The 15,655-nt window shown below is 37.7% G+C and overlaps 2 protein-coding genes across 2 annotated transcripts in view; one reads left to right on the plus strand and one right to left on the minus strand.

The window, feature by feature from the left end:
• Positions 1 to 4,207: 4,207 nt before the first annotated feature.
• The window catches only part of vwa11 (von Willebrand factor A domain containing 11), a 32,487-nt gene continuing 21,039 nt past the window's right edge, over positions 4,208 to 15,655 (plus strand). The window contains exon 1 of the mRNA XM_080880753.1: positions 4,208 to 4,342. Coding sequence (XP_080736879.1) covers positions 4,320 to 4,342 — 23 coding nt within the window. The 5' untranslated portion in view covers positions 4,208 to 4,319. The remainder of the gene's footprint in view (positions 4,343 to 15,655) is intronic.
• On the minus strand, positions 7,748 to 13,726 carry LOC308395767 (prostaglandin D2 receptor 2-like). The gene is made up of 2 exons (XM_080880757.1): positions 13,573 to 13,726; positions 7,748 to 10,564 (listed from the first exon to the last, which is right to left on the minus strand). Exon 2 carries the CDS (start codon positions 10,545 to 10,547, stop codon positions 9,201 to 9,203), a length of 1,347 nt encoding a protein of 448 aa, XP_080736883.1. The 5' UTR covers positions 10,548 to 10,564; positions 13,573 to 13,726; the 3' UTR covers positions 7,748 to 9,200.

The following is a 15,655-nucleotide window of genomic DNA, read 5'->3' on the forward strand; positions in this document are numbered from 1 at the left end:
TAAATAAATATATTTTTAAATGTCTCTTTCCAGTTTATGTAGAAACTGACCAATTAACAAGCAGGTATCAAAATATTGAGATGTTTATAAGTGTGTCAATGACAGTGGTTAACATAGATCTTTTTTGAGCCTGACACCATTTCCTGTCTGTGTTTGTGACATCTCCAGTAATCCCGTATTTATTTGCTCACTCTCACTCTGATCTCGTCTCTTCCGATGTTGATGTAGGCTTGTCCTCAATCCTCTGGACCTAATACTGCTTCCCATTGTTTACTATATTCCCAATATAGAAATGTATCTCGCAAAACAGTGTACAGAATGATAGTAAGAAGTCTCTTAAAATTTTGGCTCTGAGACCAAAATGTGAAGATGCAGACATAGATCTAGAGGGAAGGACTCCCTTAGAACTGAACCATTCCTAAAATAGGTGGGGCAGGAATAGTTTCAGGGAAAGAAAACGACATGATTCCACAAGAGAATCCAAAAGGATTTCAAAGAAAAACAGAGGAGGGATCAACAGAAAAAGACCCAACATGTAGACACGAAAAATGCTGATTAAAAAAGAAGAAGAAGGTTGTTTTCTTTCATATCCTGCAACCCATCTATATCTCTGTACAGTATAGATTTACAGTAGGGGGATCTATCTATCTATCTGTCTGTCTGTCTGTCTGTCTGTCTGTCTTATTTTAAAAAGGTTAAGACGTTTATCAGATTAATGCTGCAATACATCTCTGTAAATAATGTTTCCATGTTTCACTTACTGGGTGTATAAAAAAGCAAATTACTAGCTTTGTTGGGGCAGGAATGGTAATAGTAAATGATTTAGAAACTGCAATTACAGTTTTCCCATAAGAGAAGCCAAAAAGATGACAAAGCGGGGTGGGAAAGGAGAAAAATCCAACTGGTGCGGTTAGAAGAAATTAAGATGAAGCACAGTTACTGTAAGGATCTATGAAGAACACTCTACTTCCGTCTCCGTCCAAGCCAAACTACTATCAACATGTTTCATTCTGCATAATTACAGTAATTTATCATTTAAACCATTATGTGGTTTAAAATATAAAGTTGTTTTCACAGAAGACATTTTTAGAAACAGTTGGAAAATGTTCATTGAGGCTGAATTCCATTCATCTGTTTCAATATTTGGTGTTGTTTTTGAAATGGAGCAAGGACGAAACATTTGCAAAACACATATTAACAATGATGGACACAATGGGAGAGAACTTACACTGAAATTGGTAAAATAAAGTTATGTTAGTTGTGTGGCATATGCTCCATTTGGCTGAACGTTTTTGGTACTATCAAAATAACTGCACATGGATTAAACAGACTAAATGTAATATTTTATAAAAATATCTGTGACCATAATGCTGTTAGACATATACCAAAGCATGTGGCCCTTTTGCTCACATTAATCAAATTGGAATTGGGCTTCACATATGTAGAAAAAGTGAAACAAAAATTAGTTTCATGTTGCTACTTGTGGGGCATTTTTAGTTAAGTTTGTGATTTACCGTGTAGCCTAACTCCTCTTGTCTCTGTGCCTGGGAGAATTGCAAACTGATAACTTAACTGTTGAGTCAGTCTGCCCCAGGGCAGCTGTGGCTACAACTGTAGCTTGCCTTCACCAGTGTATGAATGTGAGAGTGAATGAATAGTGGTATTGTAAAGCAGTCCCAAAAACGCACTATATAAATGCAACCCATTATTATTATTATGAGTCATGTGCACGCTTAAATTCTATGGCGTTATTTTTGTGCCACTATTCTGAGTGCACGTAAAAAAAAATCTGCAGGTGCAAGTGTTGTATTTTGAGGAGAAATTTATTTTGAGCGAAGAAAAGCTAAATTTGAGTGAACAAAATTCATTGCTGCGTGCAAAAGATGTATTTCAGTGTTTGCTATTATCCATACACACACACAATAGCAGCCCCTCTCGCTCAGTTTTTACATTTGCGCTTGCTTGCAACGTGTTGCTTGCGCTCTCAACATTTCTGCCCGTGCGCATTCAACTCTTTCTGTACACCGTTATAATTGTGAAACAAAACCAACCAATCCCAGACTTGGATGCAAAAAAATCTGATTGGCTGTTTTGGTCTTCAATCAGCTCGAAATGATGAAATGCAATATCCCAGAATCCATTTCCAGCCTTCTAAACAAATTAGATTTTAACTTTTCCCCGGTTTGCGCTTGTGCCACGCCACCATCTGTAATGATAACTGTATTTTCTTTGCTCCTTTATTATTGTAACCCTGCAAATGTAGCTCATCTGTGAAGCACTTTGATGTACCTGGGTCTTTTAAATTTTAAGCAGTGGTATTGTTAAAATATCTATAAAATAGAAAGTCCTGAGCACTGGGGAACAAAGAAATAAGATATTTGTGACTTTGATGTGTGCTTTCTGAATAAGATAAGATAAGATAAGATAAGATAACCTTTATTAGTCCCACACGTGGGAAATTTGTTTTGTCACAGCAGGAAGTGGACAGTGCAAAAGTTATGAGGCAAAAATTAGAATACAATAAGAATAAATACAGTACACAACTGTACAGAATAGAATAAAATACTATATACAGTAGAATAAAATAAAATAAATATACAATAAGATAAAAATAGAATACAAATACAAATACTATATACAACTGAGTAAAAATACAACGATGACAGAAAGTATTATTGCACTTAGTATTATTGCATATGTATGGATGTGTGTGCTTGATCAGTTAAAGTCTTTATTATGGAGTCTGACAGCAGTGGGGAGGAAAGACCTGAGAAATCTCTCCGTCCCACACCGTGGGTGCCGCAGTCTCCCACTGAAGGAGCTGCTCAGTGCTGTCACAGTCTGCTGCATGGGGTGGGAGATGTTGTCCAACAGGGATGACAGCTTAGCCGCCGTTCTCCTGTCACTCACCACCTCCACTGGGTCCAGAGGGCATCCTAGAACAGAGCTGGCCCTTCGGATCACCCTGTTCAGTCTCTTCCTGTCCCCAGCAGAGATGCTGCCGCCCCAGCAGACCACACCATAAAAGATAAAAGATAGCAGAAGCCACAACAGAGTATATTTCTGAATGCACCGCAAATTATGTCTTCATGTAATTCCTTCCTTGTGTTTTTGTTTAGTGGCATTTACTGTTTCACTGCTGAATTCTCATGCTAAACATGAGAGTTTGCAATAATGAAGTTGTCATAAATATGTATTATCCCTGTAAGCCATAAGCTCAGGCTCCACGCCACTCTAAATAACTACTTTTGCTGACTTCCTTTGGTTTGACTCATGAACAACTAAACCATTGTGCAACATTTTGAATTCCTTTTCTGGTCACCCATGGATTCCTGTGTAATCAGCCAAAATTGACATGAAGGACGGGGAGTTTTCAAAATATTTGAAATCAGGTTTTCGATTAGTTACATAATTCACTTGGGATAGTGGAAAAAAATGTTATTTCTTCCTATGGGAGGATCTCCTTCCTATCGACATCTTTTCTTAAGAATCCATTTATTTCAGGAAACTGTTTTAAGCAAGCCACAGCGACTGTACTGCCAAAGGCACAACTGAATTGATGCATGATACAAATCTGTTTTCTTAGTTAATATATTTGTGAGACTTTCATCTTCATTGCTAGAGATTCCCAATTACATTTTTTTTCCAATCTACTTTAAGTCATTTTCTTAGTTTTGGCCAAATTGACCTGCACTGTTAATCTGCTGCACTAATCCACTGTTGTAATGGGAAAGGGACAGTTAAAAAGACGCTTGAACTGCTGAACTCTTTTAAAGGTCCTTCATTTCTGCCTTCACTGCTCAACCACGCGTTACAGAGGCTTAAAGGGGGTGCTGCTAAAACAGCTCGATTAAGAGAAAGAATGAATCGAGAAGCTGTATAAACTGTGAATCATGCACATTGATTCCAGCAGAATACAAGAAAAAACAGAATGGAGCCAGAATCGATCAGTTCAGCAGTAATGAACCAGTTATCAACTTTTAACACTTTCACCTATGTTTGACCTTAATTCTGCCTAAAGACAAAGAAGAAATGAAGAAAGAAGATTACAAAATGTACTTCCTTTAAAATAAAATTCAAAGAAGTAAATGAAATTCAGTTACAACTATATGTAGGCTAATGTAATACAGGAAATTTTGTCTTTCAAGCATTGACAAACACACACACGCCTGATCTTGCACTGAGACATATTGTGCAGTGGCAAGTAAAAAAGAGGAGGAGTGCAAACTTTTAGAAGTGTCCTCGACCACAGTCGAAGTCTGACACAAACAAACAGCCTTTGTGTCAGGAGTTTCTTCGTAACCATACAAAAACCCTAGATGACTCATTCTTCTATGCAGGGGTAAGTAAAATACTTCCACTTCTCCAGTTTATGTGATCTTTTATTATAGTTTTAGTTTATAGTTTATTTATTTATATAGCACATTTAATTACAACAGGAGCGTTGACCAAAGTGCTGTACAAGAATACAACATACCTAATAAAATAACTTAAGAGTATTTTTGGAATGTGTAAGCAGTAGCGGTTTTAGATACGGGCGACACGGGCGGTTGCCCGGGGCGGCATCGTGGTGGGGGGCGACATCACGGGCATCGGCGTCAGTCAGCGCATACTGGGAATGACATATGCACCGATCGGTTTTCTATCGCCCATTTGCTGGGGGTAAGGGCGCCCTTCGTTTGCGAGGTGAGCCTGCTGCTGGCGGCGCAGGGAGGAGGGGGGGAGGGGGGCGGAGGTGGGGAATTCTCTGACCGGCTTGAGCAGCATCTAATAACCAACTCGCAAAATAAAACAAAAAAACAAACAAACCAACAAACACGAAAACAGCGGACATTATGATACAGACTTATAATTTGCACTGATGTTTTTTCGAAATTCTATACTCGAAAAGTGAGCGGAAGAGCCCTCCGTGCGCCTGCTCGCTGCTGAAGTCAAAGTAAACGTTATTGTCATCTCCGCTACATACAGTCCAGTATATAGAGAGAAGAGACGACAAGGCTCCAGTTACAGCAGTGCAAGTAAACAAACAATAAATATAAGAAGAGTAAGAAAATAAATATACACTTTAGGACTCGGGGTAAAGGGATCAATAACAATTTGAAATTTAAAATTTACAGTTTGATGATTTAAAGGCTCACACACAACATTCATAATGTTGTAAATCCAAGCCCAATATGTATTCATGATTTAAATCCTGGGTTGTGTGAAATCTCAGAAATGCACCCTAGACAAAGTGAATCTGTGAACTAAGGTGTAGGTCTATTAGGTTATGTTGTGGTGATCCTGGGGTTGAGGGATGGGTGTTCATACTGGAGTGCAAAATTAAATCCAATGGAAGATGGACAAGAAAAGTTCAGAGCCATCAGGTCCTCAGTTTAGAAAAAAGAGAAAAGAAGAGGAGGAGAAACGAGCAAAAGATACAGGTAAGTAGATGTGTCATTGGATAATGGCAGGTCATCCTGAAACAATCAGAATCAGAATACTTTATTAATCCCTAAGGAAATTATGTGGGTTATGTGGGTTGGTCCAAGAAGAAATGGTAAAAATAGTAACAGTGACAGACTAAACTCCAAACAATACATTATGTTACAGATTTTAATATTTAGTCATTGTCAATTGTTGATTTGTCCTGTTCTCATTGTATGAGGAATTATGATGGCTGTTTGGTAGTCGTTTGCATACATACTCTCTCTCTCTCTTCATATGTGTGTGTTTGTGTGAACACTCCAGAGGGAGTGTTCGCCCGGGGCGCGAAACAGGCTAGGACCGCCACTGTCAGTAAGCATGTATAAATCATAATGTCACCTGTTCTTTTGTATTGTGTTATCTTGTTTGTAAATATTAATGTTCTTGGGATTTGAGAGTATTTAGTTGGTTTGTATCTTATACCAAATTTACACTTTTTCTGTCAACAACTGTGTAACATTTAAAGGAAAAATGCTCTTAACAGTTTGATTTGAGGTTTTTGGTAGCAGCTAGACACTCCTCACATTGTAACAACCAAAAAAGCCATATAAATTGGAAATTTCTACACTAATGCTTAGAAATACTTTGAAGAACACTTTGTTATACATCCAATCATCTGTTTTGAATTATTGAGGGGCAATGCTTTATCTCACCAATCTGTCTGGGCTGCAGAGGACCACTAGCTCCACTCTGAGCTCTTCCCCTTATCCCCAAGGCTGAGGCACTGTAGTATAGACATATGAATATGACAGTTTGTACCTTTATCACCCAATGTGCACATAGGCATACACTTAAGTACATGATGGTCATGGGAAATTCACTGTGATAAACCTCAGCTTTGCTTAATTCTCTAGGCAGCATCTGTCAGCTCTAGCAGTGCATTACATACTTTAAAGCAATACTTAACCTCACCATACTCTTTTTCATCCTTTTCTCTTTTTTTAGATTTTATATAATCTCTCCGATGATATCATTTGCTGCATATTATGCTGCGAGTGTTCTCACTGTTGGCCTGCTGTTTCATTGTCTCTTGTTGACTGTCAGTACCCTTTAATCTTTATTACTTCTATATCTTTCATCTTTAGATTCACATCTCTCGGTTTTGACAATTACTGAGAATTATTGAGAATTTAAAGAGATATTCAGACTATAAAGATTAGCCCCTCTCTCCACTCAACACTCGATCACTTAGATAGAATATGAAATTTAATTTGTTAGCACAGTAGTGGATTAAATACTAGGATATACAGTTTTTGTAAAATATCAATAACTCAGGGTTATTCATGCTTTCCTCAGATTTTTACAATTACCAAGAAAAAAACCCCAAACAAACCCAAAACACACTATTTGGCTAACAATAAAAAATATGTAAAGTAATCAAATATACAAAGTATTATCAAATAAGCAGAATGTAAATATTGGGCAACAAAAAAATGATAATAAAAAATTACTTAATAGACAGAATACAGAAGAAACTCTACTTCCCCTCATGCTAGTAATTACTTTGACTGTTCTGCAACCCTGTGTATTGTAAAACTAATAAACGAAATGCCAGGCTTAGGCAACACTTTCCATCCCTGTCTGAGTCTTCCTTTTTTTGCATTTCTTTTCTTTTTTCTGTGTCTTTGATTTACTGTGATCTTTTTCTTTTACTCTATCGTTTACAAAGCAAAATAAATCATTGCTGGAAATCAACGCAAACATGCAGTCAGAAACAGATGATTACTGAAGGGGAAAAAAGAAGTGAGTCATAAGCAGAGGTGGAGAAAGAATGATAATCTGTTCAAAGTGAAAATCTGAGGGGAAAGAGGATTTTTTTATGCTTGCCTGACCTGTTTAATCCTGCTCTGTCTTTATATTCTGGCTCTCCACTGTCTAATATTCTTTTCAAATTACAACTACCTCTATGGTAATCCCACCCTTCTGTGGCCTACATTATACGTTAGTCTGTGTTCTGCTCAGTGTGATGAAAGCAAACAATTGCTATTGCAGTGATGAGATAGTCAATCAAAATGGATATCAGATATGATCAAATCCAATCACTCAGATAGGTGGTTGGGCAATCAGCAGTTTAGATTTAAAGTGTTACTGGAGGACAGGACCTGAAAAGCATAATCCTGCATTGTGGTTTCATGGCTCCTGTTCAAAATCAGTGCTACCCTACCCTCTGGTGTCTAAAAACTGTACAGCAGCGGTCCCCAACCCCCGGGCCTCGGACCGGTACCGGTCCGTGAGTCGTTTGGTACCGGGCCGCGAGAGTTGAGGCTCAGGTGTGAAATTAGTACAATAGTTTTCAGGGTTTTTATCGGTTTTCAGCGTTATTTTGTTATTGTTTTTATCGTTTACTCGGTTTTCCTTGGTCTTTTCATGTGTGTTATGAATAAATTTTCTTTTTTTCGGTACCGGTACTAGTTTTATTTTGTTGTATTTATCCGCGACACCTTAAAGGCCGGTTCATGAAAATATTGTCGGGCATAAACCGGTCCGTGGCGCAAAAAAGGTTGGGGACTGCTGCTGTACAGTATGAATTGGCAGTACGGGGCCATCTATCTATGGCATCTTTTCTTCTTACAAAAAGGTTAATAAAGTGACTGAAAAGACAAACAAGCTAAATTCCACTCTAAATTCATCCAGTCATTTAAAAATGTTTATGAGTTTAATACCAAAGTTCCACCAAAGTGATACAAACAATTACAGCTTTTTATTTAAAACATTTAAAACAGCTATACATCACTATAAAAAGATAAGTATAAAAATACTTGAAATTCGAACACTTACACATTTACAATGTTAAACGCTGTGCATAAATGCTAAGATTTTGTAACTTTTACATGAGACAGGATATGGAACAATATATTTTGTACGGTACAAACTGAATTTCGACCTCATGATAGAGCTCGGGAAAGCTAACTACAAATCGCCATGGTCTTGCACTAAATCAGAAGGATATACATTTTCCAGTTTTCAGTCACATGCACAAGCTGATGTATTGATCTTTATAGGGTCGCCATTCAGGGGTAGTAGTGACAATGTAGTACAATTTTAAAAGGCCATATAAAAACATTTGAAATGTAACTTCACTGATTACTAACAAAACTATATAGTTGTTGATGATGTATCATTTCCCACATTTGAACTACTCTTCTTAAAGCCCTAAATCAAAACACTGATTGGTGGGACAATCAATGATGTTAACATGGAAATGTTTAGTTTCAGGTGTTGAAACTTCAGCAACAGTGTGAGCAGTGATTTCAGTCAGGAACAAAGCACCGTACCATATGGATAACTATAGTTTGCTGCACAAACACAACACAAACCATACATTTACACATTGTTATTTAATTGTATGAAAAGGACGTTTTTCCTTCTCACAGTCGCCAAAGCACTTACTCATGGGGGTCATATGATTGTTGGGCTTTGTATTATGGGGAGGGCCTTGACACAACTGTTATTGGGATTTGGTGCTATATAGATTAAATTGAATTGAACTATATGGCCAAAAGTATTGATTGTCTGCCTTCACAAACACATAAACTTAAGTTGATGATGTTGGACCACCCTTTGCAACTATAACAGCTTCAACTCTTCCACATATTTTAGGAGTGTGTCAATAATTTGGATAGTAGAATTTTGGTAATATAGTGTATGTCTTACAGTACCTGTAGGGCACGTGTGCTTGATTAAATGTAATTCATGCACTTCCCGAGGCACAAAGCCAAAAATCAATTGATGTCTCAGCTATGCTCCACTATATTGTCCTGCAAAGCTGGTGAGACGATGGGCTGGCTACTGTATGACTGACAGGGTGATGCTGGGATTCCTAGGCCAACATCTCGACTGCTCCTCCTCCTAATGTGACTTATTAAACTCTTTCCTGGGGTCATCAGTAACACCCCTCTTTCTTCTACCAGTCCGTCAAACACTGCTCCCAGACTCTGCCGTATTCTTACACAGAAACGTGGGCAACTGAAGACATAGAGAATAGGATTCAGTAGTGGATTTAAGAATGCCAGTGTTGTAGCTAGAGGTAGACCTACTTCCACTAGTTTGAGATATTCCATATTATATTGGGCTGCCACTTCAATCATACAGAAGATGTGATAAGGAGCCCAGCACAGTGCAAACGCTGTAATCACAGATGTCACCATTTTAGTGAAACTCTGGGATAGCTGGCTCTGACTCGTCAGATTAGGGGTGGTAGGAGTCAAGGGGCCTTCTTTAGTGGTTAATGATGGACCAGGGATTAGAAATTTGAGAGATAATTTATTTGTGGCTGCAGTTCTTCCATGTGTAGTTCTTGATTGTTGATTTCTGTTTAACGTAATCAGATCATCAGTTAGTCTAGTGGCACTCTGCTTCCTCCTCCTGTTCCTGCTCCTCAGACTGAGACCAATTTTGATGTAGCTTCCTGCAATCACTGCCAGTGGCAATATGAATGCCAGCAGCAGCTTGGAGATAGCTGTGGTCCACTGCCTCATGTTACAGTCTCTCTCAGGTGTGGCATATGAGGAATACATGGCAAAATTGTGATAGCACAACTTTCTTTTATGCTTCGTTTCAGTTACTGAGCGGAAAACATAATATGGCAATGCATTAGCTGCTGCCCATAGCCAACCCAATATGCACACTTTCCACGCGCCTGCTACTGATCGATGATTTTGGCTCCACACTGGCTTGGTGACCAGAAGTAAGCGGTCCAGCGAAATGGCTGCCAAAAGGAAGGCTGATACGAACATGTTGAAGAAAAAGATGAATGTCTGCACTTTGCAGAGTGAGTTGCCGAGCTCCCAGCTGTGACCAGAGTTTAGGTATAAAGTGAACAGGGGAAGCGTCAGGGTAGCCAGGAAGTCAGACAGGGCCAGGTTGAGCACCCAGATGGAGGCCACGGTGCGTTGTCTTAGGCGGAAGCCCACCACCCAGATGATCAAGGCATTCTCCAAAATCCCCAGGCCAGAGACCAGTCCATGGATGCAAACCACAGTCAGATTGACCTGTGTGTTGTTATTAAGTTCATGCCTCCTCATCATCTCAAGCTGGGGACAGAAAACCTGGTCCTCTGAGACATTTGTCTTGTTGGACATGTTTGAGATTACTTTTTCTGAAAAGTGAAACAAGACACAGACACGAAGCTTATGAATAACCAGTTAAAGTCAGATTTAACGCAGGTTCCATTTGTTTTACAAAAGGTCAGGAGGTATTTTACTTTCCTGATCTCATATCCATCTTTGTGAGAATGTAATAAGTAATCTATGTGTTTAAATGCCCCTGTGAGCAAGCTTACGCTGAACAAGCAAAGAGATACTCTAACAACACATTTCAAAGCACAAAACAGCAATTTGCACTGGGAACATGGAGTTTTTCATAGCTAAACACCCGGCTGCCGCATACTCCACGTATGTTATAGCCAGACATACATGGAGTATCTATCCAAGTTGCTGTCTCTGAGAGAGAAGTATTGGATCTCAGCACTTGCTATAGTGACACCTGCTGGACTGAATTGTGGTTTCACTTTTAAATGTTTGTTTTGAACGAGTTGAGGTAAATTAAAAACAACATATATTCACAAGAGCTTGAATAAATATATATATATACAAGCTCTGTTGAAGGCAAAAAAATTAGCATATTTGCTGGAAAGGCAAAAAATAAGCTGAGATTTGTCAACTGTCCCTGTGGTTTGGCATTAGTGATTCCTTTTCCCCTTTTGATACTCATGATTTTGATTTGGCACAACAGATAAATGTGCTGGGGAGGTGCATCCTCTTGACATAATGTTATGAAACTTTTATGTGATTGTGGTTACCACGGACACTCCTTCCACACCCTAAGGTGCATTGATTCAACTTTTCTTGCCTATTTGTCTTTTTGTTTTTATTGAGCAATTACATACTTTGCTTTCAGCATTATGACTAATATGATTATTGATGAATAGTAAATCACTGGGTAGTAATATTTTTGCAAATTAAAGCATCGTTTTCTGACTAGAGTTACCTTTCACCATAACTGTCATGGAAGTTCACTGTGAGAAAAAAATAAGAAAAACAGCGACACAGTCTCTTTGAAACATGTCAAAGCTTGTTTTTGTGGACTAGCCACATACCATCTATTGGGCAACTACACATGCTTAGTTAAAGACAATCCATAGGAGACAACAGAGATACCAACAATCTGTGAGGATGCCTGTCGTTATCAGCCCATAATATCTCCAGTGAAATATACACTCTAAAGACATAAGGGTAGCCAAAACTTAAATGTACGGGCACTTTTCAGTTTTAAAACATTACCATACTGTGTACACAATTCAAAACACCTATTTTTAAGGTTTCAAGTGATTGTTGTTAATGTTATGATAAATCATTATAAAAGTCATTTTAAAATTGTAAAAGACAAGGGAAGACATCAAATAATCACTTTTTCTTTTTTCCTGATATTACTACTATCAACATACTTAAGGGTCATTTCTTAAAATGGACATGATTATGAAGTTGCTAGATCATGACTGCATAATTCACAGTGCGTGAATGAGATATGATGTTCAAATTAGAGAAATAGACACTCGTTATCACTTCACTCCTCACAAAGATTGGTTGTGGCTTATATGCTTGTCTCATCAGAGATTTGACTTTAAGGTTGTAAGCCTCTCCTGTAAGTGTGAACGGTTAGGAACTATTTAAAGTCATAACTGAAGACATGATCTGCACCTCAGGCACAAAACCCACTGACAGTTACCTGGCACGTTAACACCAGGATCACTGTACTTACGCAAGTAGGAAGTAGATGAAGTAGTAAATGGAATCAAGATAACTGCGTCTTAAACGAAGAGTCATTTTCCCCCCTGATTACCACATGCCACATTGTTTCAAGAACTATGGATTTCCAATTCCAATACACCTGGCTTCAAAGGAAAAAAAAATCCTAGGGCCGATACATTTGAATAATTTGTGGCTCAGCTTTAACACAAGTATTTATTGTTAGATTAGATTAAGGGGAGTAACACAAAGCAGTGACACCCTTACAACAGAGACAGTGTAGCTAATAAAAAATTATCTGATTACTACAGTAGCTTCTTAGTAGTTCTAGTATTGAACATTAAGGGAGGTAAAATAAAGAAATACACTATTAATATGAACTTTAAGTTTCTGCCTGTTCTAATTGTTCTCTACTGTTGCTATTTCTCCCTTATTTTCTAAAAGATTCCAGACATTTTACAGGCACTGAATTATGGGTTGAGATTTTTATAATAAAAACATTTGACTATTCACGTATAAAATTCAAAGCAACATTGTTCTCCCTTAGCTATGGTTACATTCTTAGTCACATCCCTGCACTCATGATGTAGATGAGGTAAACACAACACCAAGTCTGCACATGAATACAGACGGATGAGTTGATAAAAACGAGACACAATGCTGACGTGAATGCATGTTTCTTTCTTGGACTACTAATTTTCTTTTTTTTATCTTTCTGGAGAACTTGGGTGAACTCAGTCTTTGAATACCTACATTATGAGAGGCCCATCTAATACAAGACAGAACAATTTCACCAGGCAACTCTGCCTGCTTTCGCACCAGCTGTAGTGATTATGAAAATAGAGATTTGTGCTTTTATGAACATTGAGTCTATTATGTCAAAGCATATTATCAGTGTGAAATTATTTCTATTTTTACTACTTGACAGCTGCTACACATTACACTTTTATGTGAATTCTATTGATTCTTATGCTTTATGTGTGCTCTATATAGTCAGGTCATATTTTATTAAGTAACAGCAATTCAATTCAACAGCAACATAATATACAGCCTCTACATTGGCCATAAAACCGAGTTACACCTTTGTCTCAGTGAATTAAATTACATTGAAGTGTAGCCTTTTAAAAAACAAACAAACAAACAAACAAAACCCCCCAAAAACCTGCTAACTAAATGTGCAATAATCAATATATCAGATTTACTGTCCATTGCTAAAATTAAATGTATAAAGGGACAGGTGACAAGCTCAAAACCAAACATAACTATTGCTCAACAACAGCAAGAAGTAGAGCAAAACCATGATGACTGCATACATAGCTTGTACTCATAACTAAACTTTAGTATTGTAGAAAACACTCACCTGTATAGTCGGTCAGATTCACAGAAGAAATAGAAAGTTGAAACTTTTCAAAAATTTCTGTTGTGCACTTCTTGTGAGCCTACTTTTCTTACTCAGCACTTCAGTTCTCTCAGTTTATAGTACTTTCCAGTCCTAGAGACACCTACTGAATCCCAGACACACAGAGATGAATGCTGACATACCTCCCTTTGCTCCACCCCATACACTGAAAAAATGTCTAATGACACAGTGGGTGTAACACACTGTTAGATTTTTTGTCTCCACTTTGCAGTAATATACTGGTGTCACTGTTGCCAGAGTCATTCCGCCGTGTTACGGTAAGTAACACGGCCTCTGGTAGAGGACCCGAGCTTGAAGGATAAACCGCCCGCAGGGGCGTGCTGGGTTTTATATATAATATCATTATTGTTTGTACAACCATATCAGAAAATACATGGGTTAAATGGTTTAGTAAAAACAAGTGCTTCCTCAATGAAAATATGTTTTCAGTTTATTTCAGCTTTTGATTTGCGAAATGCATATTTCTGCAGAGAAAAATCAGAACTGAAATAAATAAATGGTGTAATTATACATACATATATATACATATATATATATATATATATATATATATATATATATATATATATATATATATATATATATATATATCTATATATATATATATATAGATATATATATATATCTATATATATATGTATGTGTATGTGTATATATATGTGTATGTGTATATATATATGTATGTGTATATGTATATGTATATATATATATATATATATATATATATATATATATATATATATATATATGTATATGTATATATATGTATATATATGTATGTATAATTACACCATTTATTTATTTCAGTTCTGATTTTTCTCTGCAGAAATATGCATTTCGCAAATCAAAAGCTGAAATAAACTGAAAACATATTTTCATTGAGGAAGCACTTGTTTTTACTAAACCATTTAACCCATGTATTTTCTGATATGGTTGTACAAACAATAATGATATTATGTCATACAAACCGGATTCTAAAAAAGGACATTAAACATATTGTGAATAAAAACTTAATGCAATGATGTGGAGATGGCAAATGTCAATATTTTATTCAGAATAGAACATAAATCACGGAACAAAAGTGTAAACTGAGAAAAGTTATCATTTTACGGGAAAAATATGGTGATTCAAAATGTCATGGTGTCAACAAATCCCAAAAAAGTTGGGACAAAGCCATTTTCACCACTGTGTGGCATCTCCCCTTCTTCTTACAATACTCAACAGATGTCTGGGGACCGAGGAGACCAGTTTCTCAAGTTTAGAAATAGGAATGCTCTCCCATTCTTGTCTAATACAGGCCTCTAACTGTTCAATCGTCTTGGGCCTTCTTTATCGCACCTTCCTCTTTATGATGCGCCAAATGTTCTCTATAGGTGAAAGATCTGGACTGCAGACTGGCCATTTCAGTACCCAGATCCTTCTCCTACGCAGCCATGATGTTGTGATTGCTGCAGAATGTGGTCTGGCATTATCTTGTTGAAAAATGCAGGGTCTTCCCTGGAAGAGATGACGTCTGGATGGGAGCATATGTTGTTCTAGAACCTGAATGTATTTTTCTGTATTGATGGTGCCTTTCCAGACATGCAAGCAACCTCATACCATCAGAGATGCAGGCTTCTGAACTGAGCATTGATAACAACTTGGGTTGTCCTTGTCCTCTTTGGTCCGGATGACGTGGTGTCCCACATTTCCAAAAAGAACTTCAAATCGTGACTCGTCTGACCACAGAACAGTCTTCCATTTTGCCACACTCCATTTTAAATGATCCCTGGCCCAGTGAAAACGCCTGAGCTTGTGGATTTTGCTTAGAAATGGCTTCTTCTTTGCACTGTAGAGTTTCAGCTGGCAACGGCGGATGGCACGGTGGATTGTGTTCACTGACAATGGTTTCTGGAAGTATTCCTGAGCCCATTCTGTGATTTCCTTTACAGTAGCATTCCTGTTTGTGGTGCAGTGTCGTTTAAGGCCCCGGAGATCACGGGCATCCAGTATGGGTTTACGCCCTTGACCCTTACGCACAGAG

The sequence above is a fragment of the Rhamphochromis sp. 'chilingali' genome (assembly GCF_963969265.1).
Source record: "Rhamphochromis sp. 'chilingali' genome assembly, chromosome: 4".
Lineage (NCBI taxonomy): Eukaryota > Metazoa > Chordata > Actinopteri > Cichliformes > Cichlidae > Rhamphochromis > Rhamphochromis sp. 'chilingali'.